This window comes from Dama dama, chromosome 7 (assembly GCF_033118175.1).
Source record: "Dama dama isolate Ldn47 chromosome 7, ASM3311817v1, whole genome shotgun sequence".
Taxonomy (NCBI): Eukaryota; Metazoa; Chordata; class Mammalia; order Artiodactyla; family Cervidae; genus Dama; species Dama dama.
The window spans coordinates 39,442,263-39,470,143 of record NC_083687.1 but is presented as its reverse complement, the minus strand read 5'-3'; the positions used below and the strand labels follow the sequence as shown (position 1 = coordinate 39,470,143).

At 41.2% G+C, this 27,881-nt stretch overlaps 1 protein-coding gene across 6 annotated transcripts in view; it reads left to right on the top strand.

The window, feature by feature from the left end:
* Positions 1-9,384, top strand: part of E2F3 (E2F transcription factor 3) — an 84,921-nt gene extending 75,537 nt beyond the window's left edge. For 4 of the 6 annotated variants that reach the window (XM_061147522.1, XM_061147524.1, XM_061147523.1 and 1 more), the window contains 3 exons: positions 2,403-2,517; positions 4,286-4,421; positions 5,784-9,384. In XM_061147522.1, the coding sequence (XP_061003505.1) occupies positions 2,403-2,517; positions 4,286-4,421; positions 5,784-6,046 (514 nt within the window). In that variant the 3' untranslated portion in view covers positions 6,047-9,384. Of the gene's footprint in view, positions 1-2,402; positions 2,518-4,285; positions 4,422-5,783 lie in introns of those variants that run through there. The other 2 variants (XR_009693635.1, XM_061147525.1) reach the window with 2 other exon arrangements.
* The last annotated feature ends 18,497 nt before the right edge of the window (positions 9,385-27,881 follow it).

Genomic DNA, 27,881 nt, shown 5'->3' with positions numbered 1-27,881 from the left:
GAAGATTTTGCAATCTTCTCAGTTATTAGTAGAAAACAAAACCAGTGTTTTAAATAATCCTATCTCTAGTTTTAGCTCTACATTTATCCTTGTTAGACAAAAACCAAAATGTGACCTGCCCAGTTTCTTGTAGTGTCTCATCTAAAGTAGCCTTTCCCTTAAAGTTATGGAGACATTTATTTTCCAATTCAAGCAGTTTTTTAAAAAACTCAGTTGTTCATTTCCTCTTGGCCCAAGGATTAACCCTGTCAGCTGATGGTTAGTGAGCTGGAGAAGAGGTGTGATGATTTGACACCCATCCCCCCTCCCTCTGTGGCCAGGGTGGGTTTACAGGGGAAGAAATAAGAATAGCTGTAGCTGGGCTGTTTCCTCCATTGTGTAGTCAGGAGCCCCTTAGAGGAGGAGATGTGGTTTTTACACATGATTGGCAGCTTGGAGCCTTATCACCTACATTAGCTTTCTCTGGGGCCTTTGATGCAGAAGGTGAAAGCTTCCTTGTAGTGGGCTGCTATCCCAAGAAACAAATTCAGGAGGGAGCCACAGTGGAAGCACTTTTAAGTTTGTAAGAGTAGAGAATATGTTTGCACAATTTATTTCAATTTGCCATTCAGTTCCGAACGTGGTACAGCTTGTTCACAGATGTGTTGAAATTTTCCTTCCTGCCGCATGTTGGGTAATTGTAGATGAGCTTTTATTTTAATAAGTTGTTGTTAGATAGCTTTCTGACAGTGGGCTGTGGGGCAAGTACCTAGTTATCAGTTTCCCCACTGTTCTCAGTAAAAATCCACAACCGTCAAGTCTCCCATTAAGATAGAAATTGGCTTCCGTGATGAGACCGATGATGACCTAAAACCCGGAATCCTGCATGAGCTGTTCTGTCAAGCTCAACAGTAAATTAGCTGTTGTCTGAACTTCTGAGACTTAACATGATAGTCTGTGAGATGCTGGCTGCCCAGTCGCTTTAGTTGTGTCCCAGCTCTTTGTGACCCCGTGGACTATAGCCCACCAGGCTCCTCTGTTCATGTGATTCTCCAGGCAAGAAGCCTGGAGTGGGTTGCCGTTTCCTACTCCAATAATCTGTGAGAGATGCCCCTAAATGTGCATGCAGAGACTTCCCTGGGGGTCCAGTAGTTAAGCCTCTGTCCTTCCACTGCAGGGACAGGTTTGATCCCTGGTCAGGGAACTATGATCCCACATGCCACACAGCGCGGTCAGGAAAATTTTTTTAAATGTGCATGCAGATTATGGGTGAAGGTGTTTTTTCTGGACAGTAGGTTCATAGCTTCCTTTAATTTCTAATAAAAAGCTACTAATCTGAGGGACATCATTTCCTCTAGGCTAAGTCCTATGACTATATCGAACATATTAGATCACAGACTCCTTTCACTATGTTACCTTTGGGAATGCCTTCATTGGCTTATGATTTGCTGTTTCATCCTAGGCATTTTTTGGTAAGTTAATATAAAAAAGCAACTGGCTAAAGTCATTGTAGATTAATTATGTTATTCCATGTCCCTTGTAAAAGAAAGCTATGTGACCTATCCTCTAGTGGCACCAAGTCAAAGCCTGTCTCTCTAAGCAAGCTTGCACAAATACTTTTATCATATAATAAATACCATATTCTTTCGTAATATCCTCTTAGGTTTGACTGTCAGTCAGGGCACTTTAAAGAATTGTTCAGTGCCCAGAAGTAGCTACCGAGAGTACTGAATATGATTTTACTCTCTTTTCCTCAGTCATTTAGTTTGCAGAGCATCTGGAAGCTGCTTTCCTCCTTGTGAGCACTGAAATATTGTAGTTAATAATATTATACAAAGGACAGTTTTCCTAACAGAGAAATAATGACACTCTTATCAGCAAGCAGTCTATAACACAACCAGCCCAGGTGCACTTAAGAAAACAAGCTGTCTGCCTGAGTGGGACTTGGAGTTCTTCCACGGATAAATGTATTTGCTACTCATTCATTCATTTTGGGTGGCTGCTGACACTTTCTAATAGCAGAGTAGCAGATAGAAGTTACTGCAGTTTAAACAAAATTATGGCTAATAGAGCTCAAATTTTTTTCTGTAAATTGGGATTCTGCCGTCATTCAACTTGAGTGACAGAACACTCGGAATCTGGTTTGAAAAGCCCTGACCAAACTGAGTTTTAGTTTTCTTTTGAGAGTTTAACTATTCTGTTTCTGTGCTTATGTTAATATCTTAAGTAGCCGTGGACTTTTTAGAAATGGGCAGGAAAAAAGCTATATATTTGATTTGTTGTTTGGAAGATCTAGAAGAAGATATCACTATCTTCTTATAAGACATAAAATACTTAAAATTTTTTCCATGCATCTATTTTGTTCTGTTCATAATGGTTACATCTGAGACAATTAGTTGGAAGAGTTCCTTAACGCTTATCACGTTAGCTTATGTTACATATCAAGATATTCGAAAAATTAGTGGCCTTAAAGACCAAACTGTTATAGTTGTGAAAGCCCCTCCAGAAACAAGACTTGAAGTGCCTGACCCAATAGAGGTAAGGAGATAATATCTCTGCTCATCTGCAGAGATCTTTTTGGAATTCCCGGTGTTTTTTTGGTTTTCTCCTTATAAACTTTTTATTTTGTGTTGGAGTATAGCTGATTATGTCCTGATAGTTTCAGGTAAACAGTGAAGGGACTCAGCCACGCATAGACATGTGTCCATCCTCCCCCAAACTCCCCTCCCACCCAGGCCGCCACATAGCACTGAGCAGAGTTCCATGTGCTGTGTGGTAGGTCCTTGTCGGTTATCCATTTTAAATATAGCAGTGTGTACCTGACCATTCCAAACTCCCAGCTGTCCTTCCCCCGCAACCCCGCGACCCCCACAACCATAAGTTCGTTTTCTAAGTCTGTGAGTCTCTGTTTTGTAAGTTGTAAGTAAGCTCATTTGTACCATTTCCTCATAGATTCCCCACATAAGGGATGTCATACGATATTTTTCCTTCTCTCTCTGACTGACTTCACTCAGTATGACACTCTTCGGGGTCCGTCCATGTTGCTGCAAATTGGAATGCCTAGTGTTTAAAGAATCATTGACGTCAGTTAATATCCTTATTTTCCTGAAAGCTTGAGAGTTCTTCCCCATCTGTTTTACTTAATCCTAACCTTAAAAGCATATCAACAGCTTGCTATGTATTGAATGTCCAAAAAAGTCTAATTTTAACATAGCAGGGCCTTCAACTCAAAGTGGTTGATAGTTTGCAAAGTGGTATATGGGGCCCTGTGCCTCTTGTGGATTACCCTTTTTCATAATTTGTTATCTGGTGGTTCTGATTGATTTGAACCAGTGGGGACTTTTATGTTGATTACCCTGGATATGGTCTCCACCATGAATAGAGATATAGATGTTTTAAAGTAGCTCCTTACTTTATCTTAGCTCATTTAAAGAATTTATTCATTTATAACACATGAACATTTACAGAATCAAATGAGACTTTGGGTTTGTTGATAGATGAGAATATTATAAGAAAATAAGGAGCATATTTTTGTGATTGTTTTTAGATATACTTTGATAATATAAGCTTAGACTATAAGATAAAGAAATGTAGTAAAAGAATGCACACAAAATGAAAAGAATGAAATTTATAAACTCCCATCTAGGGTAGAGTTCTCACCTTAAATGATCATAATAGGTTTATGACCTAGATGAAGAAGAATTTTAAATATTAGTGTGCTGTATTCTTTTATTAAACTCAGTTCCTAGCACTTAAGACTACTTACTATTCATGCAGTGGCGATTAAAGTTCAATATAAAAAAACCCTACTCTTCAGGAATGAGTAACATGGAAATATGGTATTGGGAACATTTAAAAGACCTTTTAATAGTTTGCATAAAAGAAATAATTTTTTTTTAAAAAGATTCACCTCCTCTTGGCAGGGATCAGCAAAGTTTTTCTTTATAAAGAGCCAGACAGTAAATATTGTTGGCTGTGTGATCCCTATAGTCTGTTGGGACTACTAAACTGCACAGCCATACCGTTATAGCATTTAGAGAAAAAAAGAAGCCAGAGGCAACATATAAACAATGAGAATGGGTGTGACTTTTCCCAATAAAACTTTATTTACAAAGCCAGTTGGTGGACAGGGTTGACCTTTAGGCTGTAGTTTGCTGACCCCTGCTCTAGAGGTTGACAGTCATTGACTGAGATAGACTACCAGTGGAGAAGCAAAAGCAACAATGAAAATTACCCTGACTTCCCATTTTTCCATAAAAATTACAAAACAGCTTCCAGTTTGAACTTTTCTCACTTCTATTCATAGAGCCTACAGATACATTTGGCAAGTACCCAAGGACCCATTGAGGTTTATTTGTGTCCAGAAGAGACTGAAACACACAGTCCAATGAAAACAAGCAACCAAGACCACAATGGGAATATCCCTAAACCCACTTCCAAAGGTAAAAATTCCACTTTTGTCATTTGGAAACTATGTTAAAAATGAAGGTAACTAGAAGGATCCTTTATCAGAATCACAAGTCTTGGCAAGAAACAAAAATTTCTATCATTAATGTTACATTAAAAAAAAAAAAATTCCAAATAGTTTGCAGAAGAAAATAACGATCTTGGGCAAACGGCTCCACCACCCACTAAATGGAGTCCCTTCAGGCTTTTGCTATCGGCAGAAACCATTTCTTTGCAGTGTTTTGGAAAATCAAAGTGAAGAGTGAAGGTGTGAGCTGTCCAGCTGAATCACCAGCTATACTTGGCTGCATACCTCCGGGTGATATCACAGAGATCATTGGAGAGGGAACTGGAAAAAAGTTGGGAGAAGGAAGCCTTTTGCCCAAGAACTTTTATCTTAATTCCACCCCCCCAGTGTGGTGGGGAGAGAATAAGGGAAGAGAAGAAAAAATAAATATAATTCTTCCCTTCATTGTCTCCACAGCAAAGGAAGCTCTTTGTAGTCTTTTTGTTGTCTCAGATTGGAGATATGTACTTAATTTTTTTCTCCCTCCCAAGATAGCAGCAAGAAGTGATTTAAGTAATCAGATCTGACTCAATATTGAGCAAAAAAAAAAAAAAAGGTACCTCAGATGGTAAAACCAAAGACCACTTTTTTCCCCCACCCTAGAACTTCAAAGTGGATGTGTCCTTTTATTTGTATTTTTAGAATTATCTTTAATAAGCTAGTTGTTCAAAAAAAGACTAAGTTAAAATCAGTGATCTCTACTTGGGAGCCAACTTTTCAGTCTGCGTGTTTTGTTTTCTTTTGTTTTTCCTAAAGGATGACTAACTGGTATCAGGAACTTGTTTTTGAACTCGTTAGAATCTAATCTTTGAAGCTACCTGTGTTCTTGTTTGCTAACAGTTGATATTTTAAAAGATGAGTGAGTAGACAAGAGCAAAAAAAAAGGCTGACCAGAGTCCCTACTTAACAATGTCCATTAGTATAAGATGTGATCTATACCATAATGTCAGGCTTCACTAGTGGCTCAGTGGTAAAGAATCTGCCTGCCAATACAGGAGACATGGGTTCCATCCCTGTGGTGTGAAGTTCCCCTGGAGAAGGAAGTGGTAACCCACTCCAGTATTCTTGCCTGAGAAATCCCATTGACAGAGGAGCCTGGCAGGCAACAGTCCATGGAGACACAAGTCAAACATGACTTACAGAGTAAACAACAACAATGTTGTAATGTCGTCTAATTGCCCTTAGCAAAAGAGTGCATGCGTCTGTAAAAGCAACATGTATATGCTTCCTCCAAATTAGATTTTCGCCTGACTTATTTTCTTGTTTCCACCACCTTTTTCTTTCTTCTCAGACTTGGCTTCAACCAACTCAGGACATAGTGATTGCTCAATTTCTATGGCAAACCTTTCTCCTCTGGCCTCCCCGGCCAACCTTTTACAGCAGACTGAGGACCAAATTCCTTCCAACCTAGAAGGACCATTTGTGAACTTACTGCCTCCCCTGCTCCAAGAAGACTATCTCCTAAGCCTCGGGGAGGAAGAAGGCATCAGCGATCTCTTTGATGCTTACGATTTGGAAAAGCTCCCGCTGGTGGAAGACTTCATGTGTAGTTGATTATGCTTTGTGTGAACTCCCCTTATAAACCAATATTTTTTTATTATGGAACCAGAACATGTGTCATGCAGTGTTGTCCCTTCCTCCCTTCTTCCTCCAAGGTAGTATCATGAAGTAAACTACAGACTTCAGAACAAAGCTGACATTTTAATGAATTAAAAAAAACAAAACTGTCTATCAACGCACAGTTGCAGGCTCCCTTGAGAAAGCCCTGCCTTGCCCCAGGCTCCAAAATCTCCTGGATGAGTCAGCAAGTGAGAAAATGTGCAATCAGGTGTCTCTCACCCATCCTCTTCCTCCCTCCCTCCCTCCCGGATTGGCTTGCTGTGCCTGACGGATGGGCTGTAGAATGGGGTCTGGCCACCTGGCCCACTCGAAAACAGCAATCTTCCTTAATAGCATTTCAAGCCGTGCCTTCTCCGCAGAATGCATGTCTTTGGGGTCTGCTAATTTGGGATGGAAACTGCAGGAACTGTAAGCTTGAAGTCATGCAAAAGTATGAAATGGATTTCTTCAGCTCTTCTTAGGAATATTTAAATTACTGTCATAATTCAGTTTAAGCTATGGACCGCGTGTCCCACTCGGAGGCCAAGAGATCTTCCACAGCCTTTTGGATGAAGAAACTGTTCTCCAATATTCATCGCAGATACAGAAGAACAGTCGAGTTCTGCCCCTCTAAGCTGTTGTGGATTATCCTGTCTCCATAAACCACTCCCACTCTCTTGCCCCCAACGTATTTGTAAGTTTAAAGTTTATAGCAAATGCCTACTTAGAAGTTCTTTGTGGATTTTTTTTTTTTTCCCTTTTTTTAGCTGCCATTTAAGCATTCCTGTGGCACCCATCAACCATTTCAATTTAATTGTTTACTTTGAAGCAGTTTTTGCTAATTCAAATTATTTTAAGCAGAGGTAGAGAACCTCTACTGATCAGAGCATGTGTGATCTAAGGCTTAATAGCCTTGGTGAGAAGCTTTGCCCCATCTCGCTTCCTTCCCCAGGAGGGGGTGCTCGGAGCGAGTGGAGCTCGCTGACAGGGGGGCGGCCCATTGGAGAGAACCAGGTCAGACCCCAAGAGCAGCAGGTATGGATGGATCCCTCCGTCCCTTGGGCTTCCCAGGCCCCCTGTGACCGGGGAAAGGGCTCTTACACTGCACTCAGGGAGACCACTTCTCAGGATGGGGTCGGATGGAGAGGCCTCTGGGTAGAAGGACATCCCCCGTCATGAGTAGCATGCTATCAGTGGCACTTTGCTTCAGCCGTTGAGAGCAGGGAGCTCCCACTGTGTCGGGGGCTACAGGAGTCCTGGCCAGAACCCCTGTTCCCCCTTCCACTGTGAAGGAGAAGGTTGGACCAAGGAAAGCTGGGGCTGTAGAAAAAAGGCAGGGCAGGATGCCAGGGCATCTCGCACTTAACTCTTCGGGAATAGCGTCCCAAGTCGGAGGCTTCCTGATAGCAGCAAAATCCTACCAGTTGAGTCCAAGAATGGCTTTGTCCATTGGCCAGGGGGCAGATGGCCATCTCCCACTGGGAATGTGGCAGAGTACCTCACGTCCATTCCTTGGATGCTAATGACTGTGGGAATGAGGAGTCATCTAATAAATAAATTAAACCTCAACACCAAGAACGGTTGAGTTGAATTGCTGTTCTGCCTGACACAGTGGGAGGCGCATGGTAGGCACTCGATTCAACGGGATGGGAAAAAAAAAAATACTGGGTTGACCAAAAAGTTCATTTGGGCTTTTCCACACCATCTTACGGAATATTCCTTACTTATATCCCTTAGGAAAAGTACAAAACAAAACCCACGAAAGCCCCAGCCAATTTACTCTAGGTAGATTTCCACAATATGCAAAGTGGTGGTGGGGTCAACACAAGTGACACCAGCACTTTAAACTATTTGTGTAGGTATGCATGGGTGTGTGTTTGAGAAGAAAAACAAAGGTGCAGTTTACCCTCCTTTTTCTTCGGCCTCCACCCCCACCCTCCTCCCCTGGACACACACTGGACATGGTCCGAGATGAAGCATTGGGTGGGGGAGGGAGGGGGAGCTTCGTGTCAAGTGCCTACTGGAAATGCACTGTGGGGTTTTTTTCCTGTATGGGAAACCATTTATGCCAAGCTTTTCCCTATTTCCCATATTTATCTCATCTGGTTAGCTGCCTCTGCTTCCAGCTTTGTGTCCTTCTCTTTGCCAGCTGCACAAAGCTGATTTCTTTCCAAAGTCTAAAGACTGAGCTCACCTGGCTAGGTGGTTGTGTGTTTGCTTGAGTTTCTTGTTAAACCTTTTCGTAACGTGATGCCGTATTTATTGTTTTAAAAAACGAAAGGAATCCTAATAAGTCTTAAAAGTTCCTTCATGCATAAGGCTTTCCCAGTTAATGGGCTTAACTGGTGTACAGTAATTAGACGTCCATGCTGTATTCTGTTTGCATTAGTCATTTTTCTTTTTGACAGAAGTTTCTGGCACACGAAGTGGGTTAGTACTACAGTATTTGTGTTACTTTGAGTACTGAGTATGCAGGTTTCCTGGTACCATTGAGTTGCTGCTATTAAAGCTCACACATGAAATGGCTAAAAGTTACAAGTGTGCGAATTATGACTGCGTGAGCCTTAGAGAGTAAATTGTATAAAGAGCAACACATGAGCTGTCAAACAGTGTTAGGTGTGTGTTTATATGTACAGATTTGTGCGTAGTAATCATTTTATTTAAGTTGATACGCAGTCTCCTCATATTTTCATTATCTAGCAATTTTGTACAAAAATAGCAATTAATTTGTAAACACTGCCAGAATATTTTCTAGCTGGTTTGTAATTTTTTAAGAGTGTTATTTTGTTTTTTTTTCTTGTTGTTGTTCTTGTTGTTGTGGTGGTTCTTGTGTTCATTTTTGTTGTAAGTGTAGATCTGTAAATACAATTGCAGTATTTAAAGCTTTAGCTTTCAGGAAAAAGAAAGTAAGAACTCAGTGTGTGCATGACAACTTGTGTGTACGAAATGAGGGATTTGAAGGAAGACGCCTTGCAGAGTGAGTCGGGTGGCAACTGTCCGATTGTGGGAATTTCTTTTCCTGTGGGGTACGAGATTTTGTCAAAAGGAAGTATTTCTCCCAGAATTGGGAGTATGCAAACTACTAATCAGTTTAGCTTTGTGTTGTATGCTAGTTTAAAAAAGAAAATATGTAATATAATGTAAAAAAAAAAAAAAGCTTTTATGATGGATTTTGTAAATAGATTTGTTACAGGGTAACCTGTTCTCTAGCTGTGATCTTACCACTTCAAATGGGTGTAATTTGAATAAATTTTGTATGGTAAAGGATCAATAAAATGATTTTTTTTTTAAGAGTTCAGCCTTGTGGATGGTTTCTTACCATTGTCTTATGCTCCTACATTATATTTCTAAAAATGTGCTTAAGTTAAGGGGAAAGTTTGAAAAAAAAATTCAAAACATCATACGCCTTACCATTTATTTGGGATCTGGGGAACGTTAAGCAAAAAGTTTTTTGACCACTTGTGAGTGTTTGCCACTTTAGGAAGCAAAAGAACTTGCCATGTCTGATCACTTGGAGAAGCCACCCCAGGTATGGAAGGAGGATTTGTACACTGAGAAAACACCAAGTCGTCTTCCTCATAAGAAGCTTGAAGCCAGTAGATTATTTCTCAATACTGGTAATTGCCTCCTTTGTTCTAGATTCACTCCATGTTCATTAAGAGAAGTAGTTGTTCATTTATTCATTCAGTCATTCTTTGAATAAGCATGAAGTGATTACTATATGCCAGATAAGTTGTAAGTGCTGGAGTCCAAATAGAAAAAGACATCGATTTTTATCAGCATGAAGAAGCTTACAGTCTAGTAGGGAGAGAAATAAGTTTTAATTAGGAGAATTAAATTCTGAGGACAGGCTCTTAAGTGATTTTTTTTCTTCTGAAGCCATATTTGGAAGACTTAAGGATAGATGCTTTGAGGCAAAAATGGAAATGAAGGGAAGATAAAGCCTTGCTATTGGAGAGCTGTACAAGGAGGAGAGATTCTGATCCAGAGAGCTTTAGGGGGCTATGCATTGGATGCAGGAGACTGCCTGGGTGGGCACAACTCAAACTTGAATAGCCAATGGATTCATCTAGGATCTGGGGAGCTGGGGAGCACCTGAATCCAATCTAGACTACAATCCATGAAAGAAAATGGAAAGATTAAATGGTAGGTCATGCCTTGAGATACAAATGAGAATCCCTGCCCTGCTTACTTAGAATTAATCAGCCAGGAGTCAGTCAGAAGTTAACCGAAATACCATTAACAGCAGGAAGTTGCAGTGATCCACAGAATGCAAAGAGCAAGCTTTCTGTTGTGCCCTTAAATCTGGGACTTGAAGACTGAAAGACAAATAGAACAGTTTCTTAAAATATTCTGGAATGTTTATAACACTAGGAATTTCTATTATACTTTGTTGTGCAAAGAGTACTATCAAAAAGTTCTGGAATTCCTTATGCTGGGGTGTCTGAAAAGTGTGGGAAACAGAAGGGACAAAGTCCCATGTTATCACGTGCCTTAAAAACAAAACTGGAAATCCTGGGATGTTGGGCTTCTGTTGGGCTGTTTTAGGACTTGAGTATATACAACAGAAAAGACAGAGTTAGTTCCTAGGGAAAAGGGAGGATGTGTGTGTTTTCTCTTTCCTACATCAATTTCAGTAGCTGCCTGCACACATCAGGAATACAGAAACAAGGGGATCAGAACCATGTTATAATTTAAGCAGGGAATTCAGATAAACCAAAAACATTAATTAAGGTCTACTTTTTTCAACTTGACCAAAACCATGTCAACTGATAATGACCACAGAGTCACAGGATTTGAGTTGGAAAGCAACCTGATCCTGAACAAGGAGCTGGTTTCATCATGTGACAATTCAACCATCACTTTTTTTTTTTTTTCCATCAAAAAAACCATCTCCAGAATCCTAATCCAGTGCTTTTTCTGCAATATTTTAAAGTCTCCTAGTTCCTCCTCCTCAGACACACATATCAGAAACCTGCCTCTTCCCAGTTTTACTCTTGGAACCACAGCCTGGCTGACGTGGTTAATTCATCCTTCTGAGTTAACATCACCTCAGGAAGATCTGTGACCATCCTGTCCACTGGCACTAATTCCTTGTACTCCTCCCCATCTTGTTTCATGGATGCTATCACTGTCTTCTGTGCCTCTGTGCACAGTTACAAACTGAGAGAGACGGGAACCATTGGAAGGCTAAGTCGAAGGACACCTCAGTGGTTCTGTTGTCCTCAGTCTTTGATAAAAAATGGATTTGCTGTATTTAAACAGAGGAAGAATTGAATCCACAACAGCTTCTAAATAGGATGTTCCATTTCCCCCTTGAAAGACTCAAACTTCTGTTCCTGTACAGACTACTTTGCAGCTCCAGAAGCCTTTAAGACTTTTTTTCTGCTTAATCAAATTCAGGAATAGTTGCCTCAGCTGAAACCTAAATTATACTATATCTCTCAGCCTTGAATAGCCCTTAGCATTGTACAGGGCTTTACAGTTTACAAGGCATTTTCATCTGCCTTATCTCTGCATCTAAAGCCATTTGTAACTGATGGCATTAGCTGCAGAAGAAACTAATCAATCTAAAAATGACAGAACAGTATGTGGGCAGTGATATGAAGAAAGGACGAAAAGCAGTTAGCGTTAAGCCATATTCTGGAGACCCAAGGAACAAGAAAGAACACTGTGATTCCACGGGAGAGATCTGAAATAAAGACATCAGTAAGTAAAAATTAAACCATGTCAACAAAGAGAGCATGTTTCAATGGGTTAGGGAAGGGAAGAGAGGTTGTATGTGCTGAGAAATGGGAGGAAGCAGAACGAGACCCAAGATGCTTGAAGAGCCACAGCCAAATCCTACCCTTGGCAAGACACCAAAGTACAGCTGTTCTTTAGTCAAAGAGACGGTACCATCACCATTGACTCAAAGTTTGGTTATCTATCAAAGGAATAAAGTGAGTACTAAAGACAGGGACAGGCATAGGGGTGCAACAAAGAAAAGGCGACAATAGAAGTGTAGAAATGACTCCCTTACCTGATCCTGAGAAGCAGCTAAACCAGCAACAGGGGGGCAAAGTAATTTCTCAGCGAAGAAGAAAGAATTGGATAGGACTCCTGCTCTGGCAGTATGGCAGATTAAATGGCCAGGAAACCCTCCTGTTACAAAACATCTAGACTGCACAGAAAAAAATTTATTATACTGCTGAGATTACAAGGAATTCCCATGAGCCAGAAGAATAAAAAAGAACTGAGCTAAAAAGAAAGATTGAAAAGCATGTAAACAATAAAGATAGATAAGCCTAAGGTTGGCTACCAGTTGCATTTCTAATAGTGTTGCTGGAATTGCGAAAAAGTGTCTCAGGTCAACAAAGAAAGCCTGAAGAACTAAACTTAAGATTCAGATTAAACCAGATAAACTGGAAGAAGGCTCTAGTGCTCCAGCTCAGAGTCATCTCTCTGGCTTTCAGCAGAGCAAACTCACCCATATTCTGGACAAGACCACATAGGACCACAGACTGTATCTGCCAAATAGAGTGTTAGTCACTCAGTCGTGTCCAATTCCTTGTGACTCCATTGACTGTAGCCCCCCCCAGACTCCTCTTTCCATGGAATTCTCTAGGCAAGAATACTGGAATGGGGTGCCCTTTCCTTCTCCAGGGGATCTTCCCAACCCAGAGATGGAACCTGGGTCTCCTGCATTGCAGGCAGAGTCTTTACCATCTGAGCCACCAGGGAAGCCCCTAATATAAGATCACAGTGAAAGGTCAACAAATACAAAAGGAAACAAACCAGCATTGATAGCAGAAGCAGAAAACATCAGATTTAGACCTCAAAAAATTCAAATAATGGAATTATCAGATATAGTATATAAGATAAATATGTAAGAAGTGTTTAAGAAACAGTACTACAAAAACGAGTGACCAAGAAGAAATGATCAAAACCTGCTGCAGAGACTTGGAAAAGAATAAAATGTTAGGAATTAAAAATATAATTGTTGAAGAAAAGAAATGATGGCTAAACCAGCAGTTTAGATACAGCTAAAGAGATCGAAATGAATTGGTATGACAAAATTACCCAAAGTGTAGCACAGAGAGAAAAGGAAACGGAAAATATAAATACATTTTGAGAGATCCAGATAATAAATATTTTAGGCATTGTGGGCCATAAGGTCTCTGTCAAAACTACTTAACTCTGTAGCATGAAAGCAGCCATAAACAGTCAGTAAATAAATGAGCATGGCTGTGCTCCAATAAAAATTAGGGATGCTAAAATTTGATTTTCATGTATTTCTCACTTGTCATGAAATAATATTCTTTTGACTTCTCTCAACCATTTTAAGAATGTAAAAACTGTTTTTAGCTCACAGGTTGTACAAAAAGAGGTGGTGGGTGGTTTCCGGTCCAACATGTAGAGTGTGGAAGCTGTCACGCCTGTCCGCAAAACAAGGAAAAGACTGAACAATGTGAAAATCAACAACCGTCAGAGTGCATTACAAACTCAAGGAGGGCTCAGACCAAGGGGCACTGCTGCTGCCAGTGCCCCTGCCCCCACGGTGAGACACTGCGACCCACGTCTTCACAGGAAACCCTCCAACACTAGCAGCTCTCCACTGTTTCCCAATGGACCACAGAACGTGTCACATAGGAGCGCCTCCATAAATGTTGACTGCTTTACCTAGTTTCTTTCTGCCCCCCATTTAACAATAAAGAAACCGAGACCCCAAGAGCTTAGGTGATTTGCTCAAATTCACAGGGTTAGTAAATGGCAAACTGGAGATGTGAACCCAAGAACACTTGACTCCAATGTTTTTTCACTCTGCCATACCACCTCCAGAAGCAACTAACACAGGTGGGCAAAATAGATCATGCTAGCCTTATCTGGAGACGCTGACACTACACAGGGGAGGTGCAGAGTTTTTTAACACATTTTTTAAACAAAAAGATGACTTCCGTATAAAAGACCAAGCCCTTGCTGACCTCACTTACTTCCAGAATATTCTCACACATGTGTGCAACCCTTTGTGACACAGACACATATCACAACCTGTACCTCCCTGCTTCCTGGCCACACAGTTGGACTGCACTTCCCAGCTGCCCTTGCAGTGAGACACGGCACATGGCTGCCTTCTACGCAATGGAATGGAATGAATGAAAGCACTGGCCATCACCTCCAAATCTGGCCTTTAAAACACTAAAAAAAAAAAAAAAAGACAGCCAACTGTATGTTATTTATAAGATATCTACTTTAAATATAAAGACAGCTAAATTAAATGTAAAAGAATGGAGAAAGATATGCCATGAAAATACTAACCAAAGCCAAGTGGATTCGCTATATTAATTTCAGATACAGCAACACCATTTGAATTAGTGCCCCCCAGAAACAAATACTTAGGCATAAACCTAATAAAATATGTATAAGATCTACATGAGGAGAACTGTGAGGCTCTAATGAAAGAAGTCAAAGATCTATATAGATAGAAAGCTATTCTGTGTCCATGGATAGGAAGACTAAAAATTGTTAAGGGATCAGTTGTCTCCTATTTGGCCTATAGATTCAATCCCAAATTAAAATTTCAGCAAGTTATTTTGTGGATATCAACAAAGAGATTCTAAATTTTATATGAAAAGAGAAAATCCTCAGCATAGCCAACCCAAAACTGGAGAACACAGTTGGAAGACTGATACTTCCCAACTTGAAGAATACTATAAAGCCATAGTGATTAAGTCAGTATGACACTGGTGAAAGAATAGACAAACTCATCTGTGGAACAGAAAAGAGAGTCCAGAAGTAGAACCACAAAAATGTAGTCAAGTGATCACTGAGAAAGTAACAAAGGCAATTCAACGGAAAAAGGACAATCTTTTTAACAAGTGGTGCTACAACAATTGAACATCTACATGCAAAAAAAAAAAAAAAAACTAGACACAGTTTTTACCCTTTTCACAGAGATTAACTCCAAATTAATCATAGGCCTAATGTAAAACACAAATCCATAAAGCTTTTAGAAGACAGAAGAAAATCTAGGACCCCTTTGGTTTGGTTATGAGCTTGAGATACAACACCAAAAGCATGATTTGTGAAAACTGTTTTGATAAGTTAGTCAGTTTGATATGATAGTCATGGTCCTTTATTCTTAAAAGTAGGTAGTGAGTTCATAGGTACTCATTTTATTATTAAGCATGAACCTTACATTCACCCTGCACATAATACTTTGTAAAATAATTACACAATTTTTTTCTTAAATTTTGAGGTTGGGCCTCAAAATGTCAGAAGGATAAAGGTAATGGATTGGCATGTTCCGCAACAACCAACTGATCTTTATGGTGGTTTATTCGCTAAGTCATGTCTGACTCTTTTGTGACCCCATGGACTGCAGCCCGCCAGGCTTCTCTGTTCATGGGATTCTCCCGGCAAGAAGACTGGAGTGGGTTGCCATTTCCTTCTCCAGGGGATCTTCCCCACTCAGGGATCAAACCCCGGTCTCCTGCAATGCAGGCGGATTCTTTACCAGCTGAGCCACCTGGGAAGGGGGACAACTGCTCTTTAGAGTACCAGATATGATAAATACCTGATATATTGCTAACCCACCATAGATTGATTTATCTCTTTTTTTTTTTTTTTTTCTGTGCTGCACACTACAATAAAGCCTTCCTATAGATAAAAATAGGGAATTGGGTAGAATTAAGAGAAAGGCAAAGCTTTACAATTCATTATTTTTTTTAAAGCCAAGAATTAAATCAGAAACAGAATGCTTAGAAGAGAAACAAGTAGACAGAAAAAATTAGTTTCACCTCAGCAGGACGATGGCATGCTCTGCCTAGCCTTTCTTTGAAGCGCTGATGTGTGCAGACAGAGTTTCACGAACTGCCCTCGATTAAAACTGCTTTTCCTCCAGGCCCCTTGTCCAGCTGGGTTCAGTTACCTTTTCAAAGGCCCCAGGCACAACCTGCTTGTGGATGGGTGCCAACAGGGTAGAGGTCGGTGAGAGCAGGAACCACCACTGATACTGAACTGTGTGCCTTGCCCCTTTTGTAGTAATTTCATGAAAACACTCCACAAAAACTGGAGTAAGAAAGCATTTTTTAAGCCATTCTTGCTGATTTATTCTCTCTTGCCTCTGTCTCACCTCCAAATTTCACAGCTCATATCATATCATCTTTGCCTTATCTTACTTCTTTCTTCCTTCAGGCCTGCTCTTTGTCAGAAGATCACAACCAGTGTGAACTTGATTCAGATGCATACTGACCCAGCACTGACTTCCCACCCCTGAGCTCAAATCCCCTTTTACCACCCAGAGTTAACATTTCACATCTTAGACCTTAATATTCCAATTCTGACTCTCACCGTATGCACTAATGAAAGAGCAGAGACAATCAAACAATATTGCATTAACTATTCTCTGGAAAGAGCCATTCAACTCATTTTACAACCTTCTTTGGTTCGCTGATCTTTTTTTCCCCCCACTTATTGTACTTTGAGGGAAAATTCTATATAATCTATATACTTTTATCCTTTAATTGTTTAGTTTCTTCCTCTTCTTTGCTTTCAAAATAGATTTTTAGGTATTATCAACATTTGGCTTAACACATGAAGGTCTAGAAGCATCTAAAAGTTATTTTTGACATTTTTTCATTTAGCTGCTTATGTTTCAAAAATCAGAAACCCTATATTGAGTAAAGCTGCAGTTGTGTGGATTTCGTCACGGAAGTCTCACGTTTCCTCCTAAGCAGTCAACCAATATTCATCATCAAGCCCAATTCCCTACCACCTGCAAGTTCAATGTGGCCTCTTCTTTAGTCCAGTGCAAACTACCCACATACACACACATTAAGAGTCTCCAAGTCACCCACAACACACAATAGTCAACACTCATCTGGTTGCTAATTACGAGTCATTCTTCTTGACACTGCCTACTAGCTGTTTTTTCCATTTCTCCCACAATACTCAACACAACAAAAGAAACAAGTTCCTATTCCCTAGATGCGGAAAAAAACCTAACTCTTTACACCTTTTTTTATACCCCCTTATTCTGTACCCTACCTTTGTAATTTAGAAGGTTCAGGGTCTGCTTCACCTCTGCTACAGGCACCAGCACCCAGTTCCTGGTGGATCCAGGAGAGACTAGCATCAAAGTCCTACACCAGCCATATTCAGTCACCTCATCCACCAGAGGCAGCTGCAGAGCCCAGGCCATCCTGGCTCCTTCCTTCTGTGATTCTCCCCAAGGAGGGCAAGACTAGAAAATTCCAAATCAATATCTCCCACCTAGTACCGGCCAGCCACGCTTAAGTCCGACCCGCCCTGCCTGCACCCTTTGGCTCCTGGCTCTTGGCTGCGCTAACCTTAAAAAATTTCTCTTCCCAGTTCTCTATAGCTGTGCGAGGTCCCTTTGGCTTAAGTCTTCCTGATCATCCCGAAGCACCCTGGACTCCCCACATCCCCCTTGCTGGCTCTCCCCATAAGCTTGTGCTTCCCAAACAGACCAGTGACAGTGACCTGCCTGCCGCCTACCCGGTGCTCTCAGGCGACTTTCACACCTTTTCTTGCCCCCTTCAGACTGGAAGCCCTCTCCCTCCTGGGATCTTCTCTCTCACTTCCAGCCATGCCTAGCTTCTGACCATCCCAAGGTCTTTTCTGCTCACCCTTTCTCAACCCAGGACCCTTAGAACCAAATCCAAGGTTCTGCTGAGCCGACTCCCTGCCCTGTGCAGCCCCGTGTGCCTGGAAACAGAGATGGAGAAAACCCAGCTCCAGCTTGAAACCAGACTAGCCAGGCTCCTCCACCGCCCCAGCTATCTAGCTTCTGAAAATCACAGAGGTATTTTGTTTCTGGTGAAATCACAATTTGGTCTTTATATATATATACATGATTCTTTGACATAACTGAAATAGTACTAATGCTATGTCATTTATGAAAACTTTTGTTTTAGGATGACTATTTTTCTTTGTAGGGTAAAAAGGTGATATGATAATAGAAAAAGAAATGGGGGCTACCTCCCTGGTAGTGGTTAAGACTTTGCCTTCCAATGCAGGGGTTGCAGGTTCAATGCCTGGTCAGGGAGCTAAGATCCCACATGTCTCAGAGCCAAAAAACCAAAATATAAAACAGAAGCGATATTGTAACAAATTCAATAAAGATTAAAAAAAAAAAAAGGAAATGGGGACCACTCTCTGGCCTCTCCCCATTTTGTTATGTACCACTTAGAGCTGCTACTCTGGAGATGCCTGGGAGACGCTGAACAAACATCACATAGAAAGCCTCAACTCTTAGTGTTACGTACATAATAAAGTTCCTATTGCTTCAGTTATCTAAAATATAGTGGTTTCAATGTAACCTCCTAAACTTAATTATATAGCTGTGTAGTTAAGGAGATTTTCCAGATGGTTCAGGAAAATTCTAGTGCCATCCATGTTTATTGAACAGATTAAGTTATAATTACAAAGACCCTTTTCTCAGTTCTCGTCTTGATCTCAGCAACTCTCTTACTTTAACTCACTTTTTAGCCCTGCCACCGCCAAACAAGGCTTCCCTGGTGGCTTAGACAGTAAAGAATCTGACTCCAATGCAGAAGACCCAGGTTCGATCACTGGGTTGGGAAGATCCCCTGAAGAACGGAATGGCAATCCACTCCAGTGTTCTTGCCTGGAGAATTCCATGGACAGAGAAGCCTGGACGGCTAGAGTCCACGGGGTTGCAAAGAGTCAGACACGACTGAGTGACTAACACACTATACACTATACCCCCAAACAAAGAGCTTCTTCTAGAAACCATTATGTTTGTAGATCTGAGGAAAACAGCAGTTTTTGGAGGGCGGGGGGACTGTGCCAGGTCTTCGTTGCTGTGCATGAGCTTTTTCTGTTGTGGCGACCTGGGGGGCTACTCTCTAGTTGTGGTTCATGGACTTCTCATTGCAGTGACTTCTCTCGTTGCAGAGCTCTAGAGCACTCAGGCTTCAATAGTTGTGGTGCTTGGGCTTAGTTGCTCTTCAGGATGTCTGACCTTCCTGGACCAGGGATCGAACCCACGTACCCTGCATTGGCAGGCAGATTCTTAACCACCTGACCACCAGAGAAGTCCCATAGCATGTGTTTTAAGATGGTTTTATGGAGAACAGTTTAAGCCGGTTTAAAAAAAAGCCAGTATATATACGCATGTGTGTTGTTGTTTCAGATGTGTCCGACTCTGTGCGACCCTATGTACAGTTGCCTGCCAAGCTCCTCTGTCTATGGGATTCTCCAGGCAAGAATATTGGAGTGGGTTGCCATGCCCTCTTCCAGGGGATCTTTCTGACCCACGGATCGAATTCTCCTCTCTTAAGTCTCCTGCATTAGCAGGTGGATTCTTTGTCACTAGCGCCACCTTGGAAGCTCCTGTATACATATACCACATCTTTATCCATCTATCTGTCAATGACTATTTACAATAGACATTTAGGTTGCTTCTATGTCTTGGCTATTGTAAATAGTGCTGCAATGAACATGAAGGTGCCTGTATCTTTTTGAATTGTGGTATTCTCCACCTGAAAGGTACACCATATTTAAATCAACTATACTTCAATTAAAAAAAAAAAAATGCCTGGAGCTGTTTTGACAACACATTGCATCATTGAGCACTTGTCTTTCCTTATGCTTAATGGTGAGAGATTGATGATATGTGCTGTTTCTTTTGAAACTCTTAACAGGAAGGCTGGAATGGAATGGATGTGAGAATCAAATCACATGATTGTAGCGGTGGCTCCCCAGCCCAAATCCGAGGTGTGATGATCCCTTCCCTCTTCCATCCCTGGACTGGCTAGTGCTCTCTGTTTGAGGCTGGGGCTGATCCATCGCCCCTTTCTTAGCCCTGTTGAGCCTAGCCCACTAGGCCGCTGCTCCCACCACCCACCGCTGTACAAACTGGCAGACGGGAGCTCCACTCTGGAGGTGCCAGCTCCCAGACCGCCTTGTTGGTCGCGAGGTGACTGGTGGGGCCAGCGAAGGGCTGAGCCCATGGTTCCCGCCGCCTCAGGCAGTGATCCTGGTTAACGGGTGTGTCAACTGCCTCTGCGTGGCCTTCACGATCTCTGCCGCCTGCAAGCCTCACTCCACTGAGGGCTGGAGGATGACGTTGCTGGAGCGGCGGTTACTTCTTCGGACCTGGCAGCTTTCTGGAGTCACACCTTTCAGCTCAGTGTGCTGTGGTGGCGAGACGCGCTCCAGTAATGGCGGGTACGAGTTATAGAGGCCGTTGGTTGGTGTTCACATCGGCCCCTCCCCCAAGCGAGCGACCAGTAGTGAGCAACTGTCAACTACTGACCGTTAGCGCTCCTGCTCAGCCATTGGTCGGTGCCACAGGGGCTCCCCCCTCCCCCCTCTTGTATATAAAAGGAGCCTGAATTCTGCATGAGAGAAGTTGGTTTTTTGAGAGGCTAGTCTGCCGACTTCTCAGTCTGCTAGCTTTCAAGGAATAAGATCATTATTCCTTGTTCCGAGAACTCATCTCCCAATTTATTGGCCTGTTGTGAGGTAAGCAGAACAAGCTTGGGCTCAGTAACATGATGACTTAAAAAAAAAAAAAGACTGGTCTGTTATATGGATATCCTATGGGTTCTGTTTTCTGGAGAACTTGACTAATGTAGCATCTATATAGTAAGAAATTGTGTCTGCACCTCCTCCAAAGTCAAACCATTGAGTCAAAACTGGTGGGCCCTCTGATTAATATTACATGACCCTCATTTCCTAGACTCAGCTGATTGAACGAAGTCTCTTCTCTAGGAATGGGAATTAAAGTTAAGAGAAATTCATATCTATTTCTTGAATAGAGGAGAGCAAACGATTCAGGAGTGTTGTGTAGCCATTTTTCACATGAAGTGAGTAGCAGAGGAAGCCATGGCAATTAAAGAAAAAGGAACTCCAGAAGTTAAGAGAAACTGAAGTAAGAGAGCTGTGAGTTCCACATGCTTCCTGAGGCCAGCAGCCCTCCAGCCCTGAAATTCTTCTTATAATAAATTCTTCACTGCTTACTTGGGCTTGAGTTTTTTGTATTACTGGCAACCAAAACCGCTTAACTAATTTAATAACCTAGTGTGTCAGATAGTTTATCAGCCAGTAGGGATATGGAGATTAAAAAAAAAAAAAAAGATATTGTTCTTATCCCACCAGTCCACACTCTCCACCAAAAAAAAAAAAAAAAAAAAAAGACGTGGTCCCTTCCTGCAGGGAACTTCCAGTACCCAAGGGAGAGGTACACATGTAAGCAGATAAAGTCTATACAGTATACTAAGTGAGGAGATACATTGTGTTGCCAGATTTAAGAAAACAAAAACAAAAGCAGGATGCCTGGTGAAATTTGAATTTCAGATAAACAATGAAGACATTTTAGTATAAGTGATTCCCAAATATTTTATCTGGCAACCCCAATGAAAGGATAAACCACAGACGGATGTTAGAGAAATGTGTGTGTGTGTGTGTGTGTGTGCGTGCACGTGCTCAAGCATGTCTGACTCTTTGCAACCCCATGGACTGTAGCCCATGAGGTTCCTCTGTCCATGGAATTTTCCAGGCAAGAATACTAGAGTGAGTTGTCCTCCTCCAGGGGATCTTCCAGATCGAGGGACCAAACCCGTATCTCTTGTGTCTTCTGAATTGTCTGGCGGATTCTTTACCAACTGCACCACCTGGGAAGTGCTGTCAGAGGAGGGGGGTACTTAATTCAAACTATGTTGTCTCAGAAATCTTATTTATTTTTATATCTGCTTGGTTAGTTCTGAAAAAGATCACTTGGGTTGAGTTTTAAAGGACAAGTGTGAGTTCACCAGGGGAAGAAAGGCAGGAAGTGTATTTGAGTGAGAGAGAGAAAATAACAGGACTAAAGGCATAGAGGCACGACACGGCAGTGTGTGAGAGGGGAACACAAGCATTTTGCTATCACCAAAGCTCCCCAGTGCAGGCAAGGAGATTTAAAATGTCAGTGAATGTTCAGGGATTCAGATAATACACTAAACATGATGGTTTTCTGTCTGTGTGTGCGCCTATTGGAATGTCAGGAAAGATATTTTTAAAAATGTAATTCATAATGACACAAGAAATGTAGAAGGGCTGTAGGCAGCAGATAGAAGAGTTGAGGGATTCATGGAAAATAGAACATTTATAGCATCACATTAGCAAAGCAACAAAATGGAGAAACTATAGGCAAAACACAAATAGGAGAAAGTCACTTCAGGAATATCTCAAGAGTAAGAATGAATTTTCCTAAGGAAACCCCAAGTTCCGTTGTCCATGCATAGAAAAAAAAGAAAAGAGCCTGGATACATCAAAATGGAATTACTGAAAAGTCTGACTTGGGACAGCAGGATCTGTTGGATCTCCCTCCCCTCCCTATGTACTAGCCAACAGTTTGCTCCCAGAATAAAGGCCTGGGAATGTTTTTTCTAAGTGTGGCAAGGCATGATTAGGGTTAGAATTATCATGATATTTGGGTCAGAGAGCAAAGCAGGGAGGTGCCAGAGGTAACTCTAGACTTTGGCCAAGACTATGGAGGGTGAACAATTCCAAATTAAAGTCAGGAGCACTGCTCTCTAAAGAGAATTGTATTTCAAAAGATAGGTAGAGGCCTCAGGTAAGAGGAAGGTGCCTCCAAAAATCATCCTCAATCTTTCTTTATCTCTCTCTCTGTATATAAACAAGTATATACATACATGCATGTATATTATGTATATATCATCTTTCTACTTTGACAAATACTCCTTCATAATAAAAATTTTTTAAGTATTATATTCAAAGCCATGGTTTGCAAAATATTCAAGATGTCTGACTTTAAAAGTATTGCATCTGTCTGGATGGTCAGTTTAGGGACCAATCATGCTTAAATGTGCAAAAAAAAAAATCTGTAATTAATAAATGATTATGTATTTAATCCATAGCATTTCTTTTTCTTGACCATACCAGCAAACTATTATTATATCAATATTTTCACAAAACTCGTGCTCTACTGGCAGTTATTATCTGAGGGATTAAAAATATAAACATTTTATTATTTTACTGAAAATGTGTTTGAAAATATGAAAATTGTTTCTTATATAAGGTTTCAAGTGTTATTTTTTCTAGTTTTAAATCATTAAAATGACAAACTATAAATTTAAGTTAATGCATATTGAATTTTCAAATCAAATTACTTTTAAAACTGAAATTTAATCTTATTTTAAAAATTTTATTTAAATGTTAATAATTTTAAAATAAAATACATTAAAAGCTAGTCACATATTTAGTTTTTATTATCCATCTGGTTGTCAATAGAATCAGCATCATGTGACATGCCTATTATGTCTAAACATGTACATGTATATATGCAAATTTAAGAGTAATATGAATGATAATATTGGGAAATTTTATTCACCTGTACAATTGTTACAAATGTTGAGCTAATGTAAAAAAATCTTCAGATTCACAAAGGCAGGCAAGAAAAATGGATGCTGAGCCCTCTTAGAGAATAATCCTTCATTATGCAAGAATCTACTGCATTCACCTTGAGAGGAAGGATTTGTTACAAGTATTATTTTGTATTTTCTCTCTCTTCAGTGTTTCTGCCTCTTGAAACCTCCCTGCTGAAACAATACCCATTTCTGAAATTGACAGAACACAGCTAACAAATGCTCAGGGCCTTTGGACAGGATTGCTTTTTTTTCCATTTCAAGGTGTCAGACTTGAGGGAAGGTACTGGCATGACAGCCGATGTTTAGGGATGCAGATCTCAATGTGCCAGGACTGAGTTCCTGTCCTGAGTAGAAAAGGCACCTGTGTTCTCTTTAATAATTTATTTCTGTGCAGAGTCTTTCATGCCCAAGTGTCAGAGTGTGAATGCTCCTGTTGCCCCATGACCCAGCTCTCACTTGCCATCATCAGAAATAGGTTTCCATGATCAAAACTTAAGCCCACTGGACTTCCCTGGTGGGCCAGTGGTTAAGAATCCACCTGCCAGTGCAGAGGACACAGGTTTGATCCCTGGGCTTGAAGATTCCACATTCTGCGAGGCAACTAAGCCCATGCGCCACAATTACTGAGTCTGCTTGCTGAAACCAGAGAAAACCCACGTGCAGCAACAAAGACCCAGTGCAGCCAAAAATAAGTTAAAAAAAAAAAAAAAGGCAGGACCTTCTGTTTAAAAAACAAACAAGCACACTTGAATCCACTGATAGGTAACCAGAGAGTCTCATTTGAGTCTTCCCAGGTGGCGCTAGTGGTAAAGACCCACTCTGTCAATGCAGGAGACAAGATGTGGGTTACATCCTGGGGTCGGGAAAATCCCCTGGAGGAGGGCATGGCAACCCACTCCAGTATTCTTGCCTGGAGAATCCCATGGACAGAGGGGCCTGATGGGCTACAGTCCATAGGGTTGCAAAGAGTCAGACATGACTGAGGTGATAGCACACATGCATGCTCATTGGAGTGTGGAAACAAGATGTTTAATTTAGGTTTACACAGCAAACATTAACAAGAAAGAAAAAAATGAAAAGCAAGATCCACCAAACATCTGGGGAAGATCAACCCTTTGAAAGAGCTGCATCAAGTGCAGCAAGTAAAAGAATTAATTCTTGGTTAGACTGTGTTCATTAGAGGAGAGACAGACAACAGCCTGGTCCTGACAGGCCTTTCTGGTCATGCTAAGGAGACTGGATGGTGTACAGCTGTCAGAAGGCCAGGAAAGGTTTCATCAGGGAATGCCTTTATCATATTTGTGTTGTAGACAGGTCACAGGCTGCAGTGTGAAAAACAAGTTCCAGGGGAATAAGATTAGAGGCAGGAAATAATTTAGGAAACTATTTAACAGTCTAGATGGGAGTTGATAGATGGAGGCCTGAACTAGGCAGTGAGAGTAGGAATAAAGAAAATTATCTGAAAGTCCTTACAGATATTATTATTAGAGCATAATGACTGATTGGATGTAAAGAGGAAGAATGAAAGCAGTCAAGGATAATATCCAGTTTTCTGGTATTTTGACTGTCTGGATCATTGTCTTACTGACTTTAAAAAAGACGACAGAGGAGGGGAAACAGATTTGGTTAAAATTAAAATTTAAAAAATAGTCACAACAATAACCACAAATAATAATATAGATGACATCTCATGAGTTTCCACTGTGTGTGTGTGTAGTCATGCAATTGTGTCTGACTCTTTGCGACCCTTTGGACTGTAGCCTGCCGGCTTCTTTGCCCATGGGATTCTACAGGCAAAAATACTGGAGTGAGTTGGAGCTTCTACTATGTCTCTATAATTCTGTTTTATTCTTTGAAATAGCTGCATCTATTATTCTAGTTGATGGTACAGACATTCTGAAAAATGGGTACTATTCATTAGTCCCTTTTGACAGATGAGAAAACAGGATAGTAAGGTTAAATAACCTGCCAAAACTCACAGACAATACCCTTAACGAACAGTGTTACTGGTATTTTAGCAATAGTTTTATTAGGGTCATTTCTTTTAATGTCTGCTTTAATCTATCACTGCATAGCAAAATACCAAAAGCTATTGGCTCAAAATGACAATAAACATTTATTATCTCATACAGTTTCCATGGGTCAGAAATTGGGGAGCGGCTTTGTTAGGGGGTCCTGGCTTGAGGGGTCTCATGATGCTCCAGTCGTCAGCCAGGGCAGCAGTCTTCTGAAGGCTGGACTGAGACGGGAGTATCACCTTCATGTTGGTTCACTCGTGGTCAGTATGTTGGTGTGGGCTTTTGGCAGGAGGCCTCAGTCCATCCCATGTGGACCCCCTCATAGGTCTACTTGACTGTCCTCAGCGCATGGCCACTGACTTTCCCAGGGTGAATGCTCTGAGAAAGAAAAAGATGGAAGCTACACTGTTTTTTATGTCCTAGCCTTCCAAGTCACACACAGTCATTTCCTCAATATCCTAGTGGTTCTCCAAGTCAGCCAGATTTGGTGTGAAAGAGGAATATATAAAGTTGAGCCTCTTGGGATCATCTTGGACACTGGCTGCCGTATGTCCTCTAACCTCACCTTGTGGCATTAAGTCATGAAACCTTTCAACAGTGTAATCTAGCTCTCAGCTCATCTGACTTAATCCACGTGTGTGTGTGTGTGTGTGTGTGTGTGTGTGTGTGTGTGTGTGTGTGTGTGCGCGTGCTAAGTTGCCTCAGTCATATCCAACTCTTTGCGACTTTATGGACTGTAGCCCACCAGACTTCTCTGTCCACAGGATTCTCCAGGCAAGAATACTGGGGTGGGTTGCCATGCCCTTCTCCAAGGATCTTTCTGACCCAGGGATCGAACCTGTGACTCTTAAGTTTCCTGCATTGGCAGGCAGGAGACAAGCATGCACTCCATACGCATAAGGCAATCTTTTACTAATATTGAACCTATCAACTGAGCTTTAGTCAATGTTGAGTATCAGAAAATTTGACATGGTAATCACTGACTGGTTCCTTGAGACCAATGAAGCTTTCTTGGTGGCTGACAGTATAGAAGGACTAGCATAGTGGGTCTCTGTCTACCTCCTGTCAGGCCACTCCCTTCCCATTCATATATTCCAGTTTCATTGGCCCTTTTTTCCACTTCAGAGCCTTTGAATCTGCAGACCCCTCTGCCTAGAATTTTTTTCCTTGCTTCCTCACATATTCTCTCTCCTCTGATTTCTTATTCTAGGCTTCAGTTTACATATCACTACTTCAGAGAGTACTTTCCTCTTCATATGAGATTCAAACGAGTAATGGCCTCTCATAACTGGGGGGCCCTGAAACTGACATCTTGCCATGAAGCAGGTGAAAAGAACTCTGCTCTGATTGAGGAACGCAGCTCCATTAACACCCACATGGGGAAGAAATGGCACCATTTTTACAGTTATTATGAAGGATGATAAAATTACTGCTACTATTTGTCAGTACTTAGACAGCAGTTGTACCCTTGTCCTCATCTTTTTTAAGAATTCATAAAAACAAGAGTGAATAAAAGGGACTTTACTAAAGATGTCATGGGAAGAATGAGAAGAAAATATCTGCAAATATATCTCCGTTTCTAAGCAACTTTCTTTGCTGCTTTGGTATATTTTATCTAGTGTTAAATGTTTACCAACCAGCTCTTTCAGGGGTAGAAAGGACTTATTTGTAGAGTTGCCAACTGCTGTGGTGTAAATATTCTCACCATAGTTGATTTAACACTATCAACATGATATCACTGAACATGGAGTTATGAAGAAATGCCAATCATCAGCCCTTGGGAGCCAAGAGGAGCCAACTAGAGCACCCTACTATCCCCTTAGCACCAACCACATCGATTCTTTTCTTCTTCCTCACAGATTTAACTTCTCTCTCAGCTCCTGACTATCAAACATCCCATATCTAAACCCTACTCAGAAAAACAAAGGGCCTCAGTCAATAAGATTCAACCTTCCTAGAAAGCAGTATATATATTTTTTATTTGATCAAAATTATTGAACTGCAACTATGTGCCCAAACCTTGGAATACAGCAGTGAACAAGGAGGACAAGCTTTCTGTCCTCATGAGCTTATAATCTAGCAGCCAGCCAGCCAATTACATCCATAATTTTAACATTACTATTATAATAAATGCTCTGAAATAGGCCTGGTACTAAAGTTTTAACAGTACGTCTTGACCTTCATTGAGAAATCAGACAAAGTCTCTGTGAGGAAGAAACACTTAGGATTAGCAAGGTGGGAAATGGAAGAGTGTTGCAAGCAGAGAGAACAGCCTGTGTGCCGGCTCTGAGACAGGAAGACAGTGAACAGAAAGCCAGCCAGTGTGACTGGAACATGGGGAACAAAGAGTGGGTGATGCCAGGCAGAGGCTGA